The sequence below is a fragment of the Microtus oregoni genome, unplaced genomic scaffold, assembly GCF_018167655.1.
Source record: "Microtus oregoni isolate MIOR12 unplaced genomic scaffold, Mior012 000035F_ref0000213, whole genome shotgun sequence".
NCBI classification, from domain to species: Eukaryota; Metazoa; Chordata; class Mammalia; order Rodentia; family Cricetidae; genus Microtus; species Microtus oregoni.
Window position 1 is genome coordinate 23,755,256 of NW_024543094.1, and position 14,318 is coordinate 23,769,573.

Consider the following 14,318-nt stretch of genomic DNA (forward strand, 5'->3'; position numbering starts at 1 on the left):
CTTTATTGTATTATGTAGTTTACATCTTTGGCCCTTGCTCTCTGATGTTCTTTATAGGCTTGTTTCTCTATTGGACTCTGAACACTTTCAGAACGGACAGCCCTGTTGCTCATCATCACCCCATAATACCAAGAACAATGATCATCATGCAGCGTCAAGTAAATTTTATGCTTCACAGATGGATATGCATTTTACACATTGTGTGTGATTTTTAGGCAACATACAGAGTTCCGAATGTGGAAATCCTGATAACAGGTTTCTAGTGATATCATGGCAGTTTGAAGAACAGTGTAAATTTGTGTTGCCCACCCATCAGCATTCAATAATGAGTGGAGATAATATCAGGTGGGATCCAGGTTAGGAAGCTGATAAACTGAATCCCTTTCTCAGAACTTTGAAGAATTATAAAGAGTTGTTTTGAAGATGAAGACTTAGGAATTTGAGTACCTCTCTGATGAATTTACTTGTATATAAAAACGGGACTGAAAGCATAGATGTAATATTGTAAATGAGAGCTATTCTTTTCAACTTTAGAATTGCATTATTCTAATGGTTCTAACTAATAAGTGTTAACTATTATATAGATGGTATGCCAAAATCACCTACAAACATTACATTAAAAAAGCATACAAAAAATCCTCCGTTTTTACCAGTGTTCCTTGCTTGAGAGCTCTTCTGACTTCTAATAAGAGATGTGTAAATACATTTGATCATCACTCCACAGTGGTTCTGTTTCTTTAAGAGACTGTGGTTGTTAAGTCAAAAGATCATTGAAGCATATGAGGGTCAATAAAAGAATAAAACCACTGGTTAGCGATTCGAGTACAAGGAACTTGATCCCAGTGTGTGTTCGTGTGCTGCTCAGAGTCAACAGAGGAGTGCCAGAGTCTTGGCTGCTTGCTGCTGCTCTTCAGGATGGTTTCTGGCAGAAAAATTAAGCTGGTTTTTTTTGAGCTTCTTGAGTTTGCTGCCTTCTCCGTTCCTACCCTTGTGATAATGGAACAGTTTGCTGCTGCGTATCAGAAAACAAGGAATGAAGCTGAAAGAACGCACTATTGGCTCATTGTTTCCTGCTCCATTGCCTATGTGGCTGCAGTGAGTCTCTTGATCTGGGTTCCGATAAAAGTTATCTTATTCAAGAAGCGGCATCTTTACAAAAACATTGTAGGATGGTAAGTAAGAGAGCTCATTAGCAGGGAGTCCCGCCATGTTTTTAATCCATGAATGTGATGTGTACGTGTGTGCCAAGCATATGAACTTAGCACTAATGTGTGCTAGATTAATGATGACTTGCATTCACTGTCTTTAAATGTATTGATGTTGTGGTATCTTTTATATCTTCTATATACAAATATTGATGTTATGCTATTGCTACATTTTCTATGATCTTTTCTTTTCTGAATAACAAATTGCAAGGTATGTTGATTTGAATGTTGCCAATACTTCTCAGCACATTGAACTGTACAAAGTCTCCAGAGTTGCCCTACAGACTTCATGATCAGATGATTAGCAGACAGAATTTCACTTTTGTGTCAAACTGAAAGTAACATCTCCTTCTAAGAGTTTACATAGTACTTCATGGGTCTAAGGCACAATTTGGCCGATCATTAACTGAGATGTTTTAGGAACTTGATTACTAAGATTAAAAAATAAATAAAAGAATGCTTAAAGTGTTGGTAAGCCGTATTAACCTTTGAAGGGAGAGAATATGTCTGTGGTAATACAGAAGTACCTTAGATAAAGAGTTGATGTTGTTAGGTTCAGTGGCATATGCCTATACCCAGCGGTCAGGAGGCTGAGGTAGCACAATCGAAGGTTCTAGGTCAGGATGGGCTACATAACAAGACCAGACTCTCAAGAGCAAGAAAAGTGAACACAACAGCAACAATAAAGTCGCCTTACTCTGGCGTTAACTCAGCTTTGACTGGTGGGCTTGAGAATAATCCCTATTCTTATGGCATTTTTCCTTGGAGGTCTTCAGATCTGGTTCTCACTTGTCTGGGACTTCTTTATTTCCTCTGATAAATTAAATTCTCTTTGTTACTTTGTTGCTGATCCTTGACTTTACAGGTGGGCAGTGTAGAGAGAATTTGAAAAAGGGAGAGCTGAGCGCTGTGATATAATTTCGGGCAGCAACGTAAAAGCCTTCCATGCAGCCCCAGAGTGATCTTTGGAAGGATGCTGACACGGAGAGCTGAGTTAACCCAGGGCCTCTTAGGTACTGACACTGGATGTGGCTCCCTGAACCTTGCCAGGGCACTTTCTGTTCCCTAAGGCAAAGGCTTCTCAGACCTAAATCATTTTGTGGTTGGCATCGCTTTTGTCAGTGGAAGGCAGAGACTTTCCAACCCTAGCTGAGGTTCACAAATGGAATGTCTTAGAGGGGGACCATACACCCCAGTTTCCTCAAACTGTCCAAGACTGTTAAAGAATTTTGAGGCCATGGTGGCAATTCCCAATGACGGCGAGAGTGAAGTAGGACAGTAACCCACTGCAGGGCCTCCGTCCCCAAGGCTCTTGGCTTTGATGGCTTGTTTGGACCTTGGCTCATTTCTCTAGCACCTGATGCTCTTAATGTCATTCAGATGCCCAACTTTCACATATAATTTATTATCAATATGATGAGTATTAAGCTCTAACTGCTCTTTCACAGATCCTGTGTGTTGAGGGTGTTATACATAGATTTTTATTTCTTAATTCTGTGCCACCTCATACAAGTATTTTGCCTCAAAAGGTAGATATTTTTAATAAGCGTATCAGTATTCCCCAAAAGAAACTGATACTCAGAAGAACTTAGCAACTTTCCCAAAGCCAGTCTAGTAAGTGATAGAACTGAACATTAGACATTGGCCTATCCCAGTCCACGCCTGATAGTCCAACCATTATTGTAGACTATCTCTGATGAACTTGGGTCTCTAGGGCAATTGAGATTGAGGAGAAGTCTTTTGCTCCTAGTGTTCAATGCATGTTGTATTCTCACCCCTTTTGCTGTCTGCTCCAACTTCATGTTACACGTCTGTCCTGAGTAGTCCATACATCAAAGGGTCTTGGTTTGTTGCCACAACTTCGTCTCTCAGTGATCTCTTCTGGGGAATCCTTTCCCTGCCTTTAGTTTCTATTTGTGGGTGAGGCTGGCCCCAGGTGCTGTAAATGGCTTTACGTAGATATCAGTCTATCTGTAAGTTCGGTGAACTCTGCAACTATTTCCTCATGGGCTCATTCATGCACCCTATCTAGTGGTGACCTCTTAGGGCCATTAAAGAGAAGAAACAGCTCATGAAAGAAACTTGTAGGCATTTTATATGCTCAGCAAAGCTAAATTTAGACTTTATGGCAGCTCAGTGAAGTTGGGTGCTGCTGTCCTCACGTTCTATCTGGAGAAATAGAAACTTAAAGCGATAGCTTTGTTAAGAGATACAGCTGCCTTGAAGTGGGTCTGGGATCTGCAAGCCCAGAGTTGTCAAATTCTGTGCAAGTCCTTCTGTTTTCAGATTTTTTTTTCTTTCTTCCTTTTGATTTTGAAGGCCAATCATGGTTTACTTAAATGGCATTAGAATATATTTCTCCAAAAGATGTACATTTCATTAGCACTCATAACATGATTTCCAAAGATATTTTGTCATTTGAACACATGAGAGGCAGCATAGTGATACCATTATAACCTCAAAGTTGTTTTTGTATTTATACATGTGCAATCATATACAGGACATTAAACCTTAGTTGCTACGTGAAGATAGCTTTAAGAAAGAAGATAGTTTTAGCCAGGTGTGGGTGGTGCATGCCTTTAATCCCAGCACTCGGGAGGCAGAGGCAGGTGGATCTCGGAGAGTTCAAGACCAGCCTGGTCTACAGCAGCTAGTTCCAGGACAGGCTCCAAAGCTACTCAGGCTCAAAAAAAAAAAAAAAAGTTTTAAAAAACAGTAGAGGGGATCACAAACGTTATTGTTTTAATTTATTCTTTGTTGTGTAATGTAGGACCCAGTCAAAGCTCAATAGAGGTCTGGGTCTCAGTAGTTTTCCCTAAGACAATACTTGGTTGCAAGAAAGACCATACACTGAGACTACCCGGACACCACCCAGGAACAGACCATCCAAAGGAAATTCCTAACGTTCCAACCATTGTAGATAGCATCACCTGCTGGCACATGCCCATCGCTTTTCAGCTGGACACCAGTAGACAAATTCTAGCCAATCAGGATTGAACCCGTCCCCCCAAGCTCTGCTAATGTAATTTTTCTGGTTCTTGCCTTTAAATAGTGCTCTCTAGAAGGGTGGGGTACCTCTTCTTGCTGCTGTGCTGACGAGGTCCCTGCCAGCTGGCTTGCAATTATGTGTACGATAATAAACCTTGCTTTTGCATATAGATGAGTCAGTCTCCCTGGTGGTCTTTTGGGGTCCCCACAGACTGGGCACAAAAATTGTTGAATAACTAGGTAGATAGTTGTTCATATAAAGTTTCACAGATCCTTAAATTCATAGGTTTGATATTGATGAGACTATTTGAGAAAATCCCCCAAAGGCCCACATGAACCCTATAATACTGGTCATCAGAGAGAGGGACCAGAGCACTGATAAGAATCTGTCCAAAGGACATGGGTAAGAAAGAGCTGACATCAAATCTCAGCTTTGACATTGTCTTATGTGAGTTATTTATATTCTCTGAGCTTTAATTTTCTCAAGAACCAAACAGGGACACTATTAGTTTCCATATGGGGGATTAAAAAAAAAAAACAACGTAAGATTGTGTATCTAAAATTGCTGTTCCGGTGCCTTGGAGCACTATGGACATCAGTGTTAGTGACTCCCCTGAACTGGTTAATTCCATTTAAACTGTGAACTTGTTTAATCCATAGAGTAATCATGAGAAATGGACAACGTTCTGATCAAACCGAAGCAAAGCAGATGCTGGCTGTGGTACTCCGAGAATCTGAGGAATTTTGTTCGTAGGATCTTTTTTTGTCGTTTGAGCATGAGAACCCGTATAGTGATACTCTTAAAAGCAACTTTTGCATTTACACAAGTGCTTGGAGTTTTTCTTTCTCTGTGACCCACTGGACGATGCTCTGAGTTGACCAGGTGGCTATAAATCTTTTATAAAAAGGAAGTGAGTCATAGAGCTGAGGACTTACACTAAGTCAACAGCAGAGACTGAACTTTCACTTGTGCGAAACACTTCCTCATTCTTTCAGAATCATTGTTCCTTTCTTCACTGCCTGTTGTCATTCATGTGGATTAGGGAGAAGCTGGGTGGAATAGAGAAAAGCCTGTAAGTAAATACTCAAGTGTGTCTGCCAATCGGTAAGAGAGATCTTATCCTGGGCGGATCAGAAGGCTCCCCGGGGACAGGGCAGCTCTGGAGGATATGTGGAAATCCCCAGATTGCCTCAGGATCCAGAGGTGTGGTTCAGGGATTCTTCCTACTCTTCTTCACAAGAGGATTCCTTCAGACTATGATGTATCAGGAGTCTGTGGGCCTGCAAAGTTTCAAAGGCCATACTTTGAATGACATTTTAGTTTGCTGTGATTTTGCTGTCGCTTTTTTAGGTAATGGGAATGGTAGTGGTGGTCATCATAGTTAAACAGGAACCAACACTTGGTCACTTGCTAGGTGCCATGTGCACTTCCAAACATCTTATCTACATCTGTTCAGTCAACTCCCTAAACCTGATACTTAACAAGCATAGCTCCCCTCTTATAAATGAGGAAATTGAGTCATAGAAATTAACAGGTCACACAAACAAGAGGTGTAAGAATAGCCCTTGGATGAATGTCTGCAGAGTCCACTGGTAAGACACACAGCACCTGTAGCTTCTGTACTGTACTGCAGACTGGCTAAACTGCAGGGAATGCAGCCCACTGTTTTCAGTAGGGTATCAGCAACCATTGTGTTGTTATTATTGTTGTTGTTATTGTTTATGATTATGGTGGTGCTTTTGATGTAGGACCTCATGTAGCACAGAAGCACTTCAAACTTGGTGTGTAGCTGAATTCTTGAACCTCTTGCCTCCACCTCCCAATTGCTTGGATCATAGGAATTCACACCCACTCCCAGTTTTGTGCAGTGCTGGGGATCCAAACCGAGATCTTTTTCACACTAGACAAGCAGCCTGCCAACAGAGCTGCGTCAACACCTTTATACCAGTACTGGTGCTTTAGAGTGATTTTCTTTACCAGTGCTCCCATGCGGCTCCCACTTTCCTCTCTAGGAAGAATCAGTGACTTTATCATTCAGGTCTGTATTTCCTTCTTTTCTCTATCCCATAAGTCAGCAAGAGTCATTCTTTTGGCCTTTACCCACCACCATTCTTTTGGCCTTTACCCACCACCATAGTCCAGCGTTTCTTCTCCTATGAACCAGCTCCCTGTTCCCTGTGACTGTTTAGCTCACCCCTGTTGGACTTTCATTTCCAGTCCCACCAAGGATTTGATTTCCTGGCATGGTTATATATTCAGATGCAGTCTCAGGCCCCTGTCCTGAGTTTGTTTAAGGAAACACAAAGAACATTTTGTTAATTATGGCTAGGGTTCTAAAGTCTGTTCATCCCTCAGTCTTGCCAAGTCCTTTTTAATACCATAGTGCAGTCATGTGTGTTTAAAGATGGAACACCTTCTGAGAAATGGGTTTCTTGATGCTTCAAGAAGTAAGTGCTTGAGTCCTCTACACATACTGTGCACTGTTGAGGTTATTTTTATTTGTTTGGAGTACTGAGGATCAAACCCAAGGCCTTCTGCATGCTAGACTGGCTAGTCCTCTATCACCGAGCTACAACCCAGTTTATTATTTGCTTTTTATACTTGAGGCCTAGAATTCATTATATTTCTGCATCCATCTCCAAAGTGCTAGAATTAGAGGCATGTACTACTATGTCAAGATAAAGAGAGTTTTTTAATTGAAATATTTAAGTGTATTTTCTTTTAAATTCTCACATAATAATGATACCCATTTTGGAGGCACACTGAGGCATTTCAATACATGTATTTGATGTATAAAGAGCAGGTTAGGGTAACTAGCATATATATGTATATGTCTTTAGATGTCTTCAACTTTGCACTGGAAATACTCATTTTCTCTTGTATTTGAAATACTCAGCTAATGTGTTAACTGTGCCATCCTATTTTTATCTTTCCCATCAATCTGCACCTCTGTACCCCTTCACCATCCTTGCTCCATAAATTCCACCTCTGCACTCCTCCTGCCATGCCTAGAAACTTGTTTTATAAGTAGCAGTACTATATAAAACAACAATAAAAGTTTTGGATAGTAAATGCAGAGGCTACTACCGTGCTTATCATCATTTTGATATTATATACTGTACACAGATTGTATGTGATCTACTTTATGATTGGCAGCACAATACATATAGTATATATCACCATAAATGTGTGAGTAAATCATTGTTCTAGGACTATAATCTGGCTATGACCTCGCCAGGTGAGAGGAGTTTTTTCACTCCATTGTCATCTTTTGAGATTACTGTAATATATGTCACACATTGTCTGCATCCTCACTTTGTGGCCTGTGGCTGCATTCCTCTTGAAGAAAGGTTTATGAACATCAGCTTTGCCCCTTAAAAATCAACTTGGTGGCTGGAAGAAATCTGAGAAAGTGTCTAGGCTGTTTCTTACAAGATAGATAGACGGTCTACCTCCCCCAACTCTTTAAAACAGGGAATTTAGTATGTTCTATGGTTCTCTAATTATCAGGATTGTTTTCAGTCCTGGTATTTATCAGACAAAGCCTGCCACCATGTAGCATCCCTCCTGATTCACTTTTAAGACTTTGCCTCTCTTATATAATCAGTGGGCTTGGCCATGACCAGGAAAGCTGCCATTGTTCCTCAACACCTCCTCTCTATGTTCCTTAAACTTATTATCCATTGCCAAAAACACAAGCTGCCATTTCTGTGATTTTATCTCCAGGGCAACTTCTATGAGCACACTGTATCTATCTGTCCCAACATTTTTCAGACACAGGAAGGTCATTGTCACCCACTGTCCTCAGATGTGGCCCTAGCTAGCCAAATTCAGTTTGCCGAATTCCTACAGTCCTTCCTGCTCCATAGTTCCTAAGCTTTGTGCAGTTTTGGAAGTCTCCTTTGGCTGGCTTTCTAATGACTGAATATCATATCTTGATATACTTTTGATGAAAATGCTGACTTCAACCATCGGTTCAATACCATTGACTTCATATGTAGTCATACCACTAGCTTTATAACTAAGAGTCTAGTCAATTGAAACTTCTAGAAGATTTGCTTCAAGGTAGAGACTTCTAAAAGACTAACTTCACAACAACTACAACATATATTCAGGGTACCTAATGTAGACTCATGTAGGATCTGTCATTGTCAATTCAATCTTTGTGAGCCCTTTGAGCCCTGCTTAATTGATTTCTATGGGTCACATTCTTGTGGTGTCTTTTACCCCTCTGGATTCTACAATCCTTCCTCCCCCCTTTTTGATTGGGAGACCTTTAATGACTGCCTTTATTTCCTTAGAGGTATAGGTCAATTTATGTTGTTTATCTGATCTTTGCTAAGTGGTATCTATGAAGAAAATTATCCATTTCTTTTAGATTTTCCAATTTTATGGAGTACAAACTTTTAATGTATCACCTCATGATTCTTTGGATTTTATCAGTGTTTGTTGTTATGTCCCCCTTTTCATTTTTTTTTTTCGAGACAGGGTTTCTCTGTGGTTTTGGAGCCTGTCCTGGAACTAGCTCTTGTAGACCAGGCTGGTTTCGAACTCACAGAGATCCACCTGCCTCTGCCTCCCAAGTGCTGGGATTAAAGGCGTGTGCCACCACCGCCCGGCTCCCCTTTTCATTTCTGATTTTGTTAATTATGGAGATCTCTCTCATCTTTTAGTTAGTTTAGATGAGGGTTTGACCATCTTCTTGATTTCCTCAAAGAATCAACCGTTTTATTGCTTCTTTGTATTGCTTTATTTGTTTCTATTTCAGTTTGACTAACTGCTGTCTGCTCTTGGGTGTGCTTCTTTTATTCTAGAGTTTTCAGGTGTGCTATTTTGTTAGTATGAAATCTCTGTAGTTTCCCTATGAAGGCACTTAGTGTTGTGAACTTTCCTCTTAGCGCTGCTTTCATTATGTCCCGTATGTTTGGGTGTGCTGAGAATTCATTTTCATTGAATCCTAGGAAGTCTTTAATGTCTTTATTTCTGTCTTTACCCAGCAGTCATTCAGTAGAGAGTTGTTTACTTTTCGTGAGTTTGTAGACTTTCTGTTGTTTCTGAAATCCAACTTCTGTCTGTGGTGATCTGATAGGATGCAGGGGTTTATTTCAGTTTTCTTGTATGTGGTGAGACTTGCTTCATGATGGATTATGTGGTCACTTTTGGGGAAAGCTTCATAAGATGCTGAGGAGAAGATGTGTTCTTTTGTGTTTTGGTGAAATGTCTGTTAGGTTCATTTGGTTTATAATGTCTGTTAGCTCCAATATTTCTCTGGTTTTTGTCTGGATGACTTGTCTGTTGGTAAGAGTTGGATATAGAATTCTCCCACTATCAATGTGTGTGGGGTTGATGTATAATTTAAGCTTTAATAATATTTCTTTTGCAAATGTGAGTACCTTTATTTGGGGGCATAGATATTAAGAACTAAAGCATCATCTCGGTGGATTTTTCCTTTGATGAATATGAAATGTCCTTCCCCATCTTTTGATTAACTTTGGTTTGAAGTCTATTTTGTTAGATATTAGAATGGCTACACCAGTTTGCTTCTTAGGTCTATTTGCTTGGAAAAGCTTTTCGCAACCCTTTACTCTGAGGTATTGTCTATCTTTATTTTGAGGTGTGTTTCTTACACGCAGCAGAAGGATGAATCCTGTTTTCACATCCACTCTGTTAGTCTATGTCTTTTTATTAGAGAATTGAGACCATTGATAATGAAGGGTTTAAATGACAAAGGATAATTGCTGTTATTTTGTTGTTGGTGGTAGTGGTAGTATGTAAGTATGTGTGTGTGTGTGTTTGTGTGTGTATGGTTTCCCTTTGGCTTTCACTGGTGTTTTCATGGGTGGAGTTAATCTCCTTGGGTTGGAATTTTCTTTCTAGTATTTTCTACAGGGCTGGATTTGTAGATAGGTATTGTGTAAATTTGATTTTATTATGGAATATCTTGTTTTCTCAATCTATGGTGACAGAAAATTTTGCTGGGTACAGTAGCCTGGGCATACAACTGAGGTTTCTGCAGCCTGTAGGACATTTGTGCAGATTTGTCTGGCTTTTAGAGTTTCTGTTGACAAGTTGGGTATAATTCTAATAGGTCTGTCTTTATGTTACTTGCTTTTTTTCCCCCTTGCAACTTTTAATATTCTTTCTTTTGTTCTGTATGTTTAGTGTTTTGATTATTATGTGGAGAGGGGACTTCTTTTTTGGTCTAGTCTATTTGGTTTCTGTAGTTAGGGTTTCTATTGCTGTGAAGAGACAACATGACCACAGAAACTCTTATGAAAACATTTAATTGGGATGACTCATTTACAGTTTCAAAGGTTTAGTTCATTATTGTCATGGCAGGACATGGCGGTGTGCAAGCAGACATGATGCTGGAGGAGCTGAGAGTTCTACATCTTCATCTGCAGGCAGCAGAAGGAGAGATTGCTATACTAGGCATGGCTTGAGCATATATAAGACCTCAAACCCTGTCCCCACAGTGACACAATTCCTCCAACAAGGCCACACCTCTTAATAGTGCTACTTTCTATGGCCAAGCATTCACGCTCATGAGTTCATGGGGTCCATAATTATTCAAACCACCACAAGTATGCTTCTTTTACCTTTATAGGTATTTCCTTCTTTAGGTTAAGATAACTTTCTTCTATGAGTTTGTTGAAGGTATTTTCTGTGCCTTTGAGTTTGGATTCTTCTCCTTCTTCTATTCCTATTACTTTTAGGGTTGGTCTTTTCATAGTATCCCAGATTTCCTAGATGTTTTGTGTCAGGGATTTTTTATATTTAACATTTTCTTTGACTGGTGAATCTATTTCTTCTATTGTATCTTCGATGCCTGAGATCCTCTCTTTTATCTCTTGTACTCTGCTGGTGCTTTTCTCTGCAGTTCCTGTTTAGTTACCTAGATTTTCCTTTTATAGAATTCCCTCAGTCTGTGTTTTCTTTATAGTTTGTGCTTCCATTTTCAGGTATTGAACAGTTTTATTAGTATCCTCCAACTGTTCATTTTTTCTTGACTTTTCTTAAAGAATTTATTTCTTCCATTTTCTTGATCATCTTTTCCTTGATTCCTTTAAGTAATTTATTCATTTCTTCTTTAAGGATCTCTATCAGCTTCATAAAGTTGGTTTTATTGTTTTTTTCTGTGCTTCCGCTGTGTTGGAATATTCAGGACTTGCTATAGTAGGATATCTCAGCTCTGGATATTGTTTATTATGTTCTTTTGCTGGCATCTACACATCTGGGTTTGGGGTGATTATAGGTCTAGGTGCTGATTTCTAGGTTTATTTTTGTTGGTTAGGTGTTTTTTGGTTCCTTGGTTTCTGTTTCTTCTCTGGTCTTCTGGCCTGTGTGGCCTGAGGTCAAGCAGGGGGTGTCTGCCTGAGTTGCAGAATGGTACATGTCAATGAGAAGGGGGGAGAAGATCCCGGGATTGTGTTTGCGGCGGGGAAGCACTGAGAGTGTAAAGGAGATCTATAGGCAGCCATTCTACCTGGACTTCTGGTGGCTAGTATGGCCTATGGTGCAACAGGGAGTTTCTGCCTGAGTTGGGGCCTGGGATATGGTGACAAGGAGGGAGGGGCTTAGGGATAGTGTGGGGGAGCATTGAGAGAGTGGGGGAGGACTGTGGGAAGCCCACCTGGTCTTCTGGCAGGCATGATCTGAGAGAGTGGGGAGGTCAGCAGGCGACTGGCCTACCTGCCAGTAGTTCACTCACATTCCTATTGGATATAACTATACCTGTTTAATGACTTCTCTATTCAGTGACACCTTTAACACCTTGATAGTGTCACTCAGAGTTGACTATATATTGTCTGCAAGGAAGTAACTTCCTTAACTCCCGCCAAGTTACATAAAATGCCTTAAACTAAATGATGTTACCAGAAATTCTTCAGGTTCACAATAATCTAACAGTCTCTTCTTCTGGCTTAAGCAAATGGGAGGTTTACATACATAATGATAAATTCAGCTATCTGAACTTCTTTGTAATTCCCATTTCTCATTAGTGCAATTCTCTTCTAAATAAACATTTACAGATTAGCCATTGGCTGCCTGGCAGGCTTGTTCCCAAACTGACATCAGGAGTCTAATGACCATATCCCGGGATTAGCCTCACATTCAAGACTGTCTACCCTCTAACCTCTACACACCTCTCCAAACTATCTCATTACACAAATTCTTCATTCAGCTCTTGCTAATTCCAAGCAACTACGTCTCTCTCCACACTGGATACTGCATCCTTTCTCAAAGATTTGGGCTCTACTCTAGAAATTGCACATTTATGCAGGGAAAATAATGATGTAACTCTGGCAGTTATACGTGTGTATTTGTGGTATACATTTGTGTTGCAAGGAGAGGTGGCTTGTTATTTGTCCTGGCTGCCCAACTAGTTTATACCTGAAATAACCACACAAAAATTGTATTAATTAAATCACTGCTTGGCCCATTAGCTCCAGTTTCTTATTGGCTAATTCTTACGTCTTAATTTAACCCATTTCTATTAATCTGTGTATCGCCACATGACTGTGGCTTACCAGCAAGATTCTAACCAGCGTCCATCTCAGGCAGAATATCCATGGCGTTCCTGTGACTCTGCTCTCTTCCTCCCAGCATTCAGTTTTGTTTTCTCCACCTACCTAAGTTCCGCCCTATCAACTAGGCCAAGGCAGTTCCTTTATTCATTAACCAGTGAAAGCAACACACAAACAGAAGAACCTCCTATATCACATATGTGTGCATGTATGAAGCCCAGAGGTTGATGCCAGGTGTCTTTTTCTATTGGTGTCTAATTTTTTTCTTGTTAGATAGAATTTCTCACTAAACCAGGATCTTGCTATTTTGGCCTTGAATGGCCCTAGGATCCTTTGTCTGTTTCTGCCTCCCTGGTGCTGAGCCTCACAGGAACACTGCAGTGCCTGGCTCCTTTACACCTGCACAGCAAGCGCTTTCTAGTTCCTTCCCTACCCTCTTCAAAAATTATTCTTTATACCCCACCCTGTCTTGCTCTGTCATGGTGCCTTGCATTCAGGTTTTCAGGTTTGGATGTGTGTGGCCACAGAGTAGAGAAAATGCTCACAGTGTAGAGTTTGAGCTGGACTTGGACAGATGAGGGTAGAAGACATCCCCACAGGTAAGGGCATATAATGTACTGACAGGGAAAGAAGCAAGTTTGTTTTAAGGGGTGGGAGGGGATCAATGTGTTTTGAAAGGAACTAGCAGAAAGAAAGAGCCAGGTAGCATCACGGTCATCGGGAATAGGAGATTTGCAGTCAGTACATCTTGGATTAGAACTCAACTTTAACATCCTAGGGGATGACATGGAATAAATTAATTAAACCTTCAGAATCAGCTTCATCGTCAGTAGGAGGCTTTGTGTGGCATCTGAGTGATGGAAACACCATGTTTCACCACAGTGTTTGGCATTCAGTAGCAACATAGAAGAAGGTACAGGAGTGTTCTGTTTGACGGCATTAGGAGCAGATTCAAGGGAGCCTCTGGCAGGAAACTTTGACTTAGGGAAAAGAAAATCTTACAAGTTTCTGAGCAGAGAGTCATTTCCCAAGTAATTATCTGACCTCTGCCCCACCAAGCTTCCTCCATGAGTAATCTCAGGGCAAGAAATTGCTGCACAAACAGGAAGTTTTAACCCATTGTGGCTGAGTTTGTCTTCTAATCATGGGCTCGATTCCTGGGAGAGTCTCCTCATTGTCCATTCAGCGATAGTGGCTGTTGTTGTCACGGAGCATGCGCTTTTCCAGCATGCACCTGTCGCTGTGCTCACAAGTTTTCCTTCCCTTCATGCTGTATGTAGAATAGTGGTATCCTGTTAGTTTAAACATAAGGAGACATTCAAAGATTCGCTGATATCTCTAGCCAAAATTCTCTTATTCTGCAATATTCTAGAATTGCTAGAGCAAAGTGTTTAAGCTTGCTGATATAGCAGAATTTGCTGTCTCAAAGTTTCAGAGACTTAGGATTCTGCAGCCGAACCATTAGCAAGGCTGTTCCTTCTGAAGAGTCAAAGGGGAGTGTTTCCCATGCCCCCTGGGAAGTGTAGAGTGGGGACCAGCCATCTTGCCACTCTCCAATCTTGATTTCCATGTTCACATGGCATTTTCCTGATCTTTCCT

General features: G+C 40.6%; 1 protein-coding gene across 1 annotated transcript in view; it reads left to right on the forward strand.

Annotated features, from left to right (window-relative positions):
* Window positions 1-852: 852 nt before the first annotated feature.
* Window positions 853-14,318, forward strand: part of Tmem236 (transmembrane protein 236) — a 46,788-nt gene continuing 33,322 nt past the window's right edge. Inside the window, exon 1 of the mRNA XM_041630757.1 lies at window positions 853-1,172. Within this exon, the coding sequence (XP_041486691.1) occupies window positions 916-1,172 (257 nt within the window). The 5' untranslated portion in view covers window positions 853-915. The remainder of the gene's footprint in view (window positions 1,173-14,318) is intronic.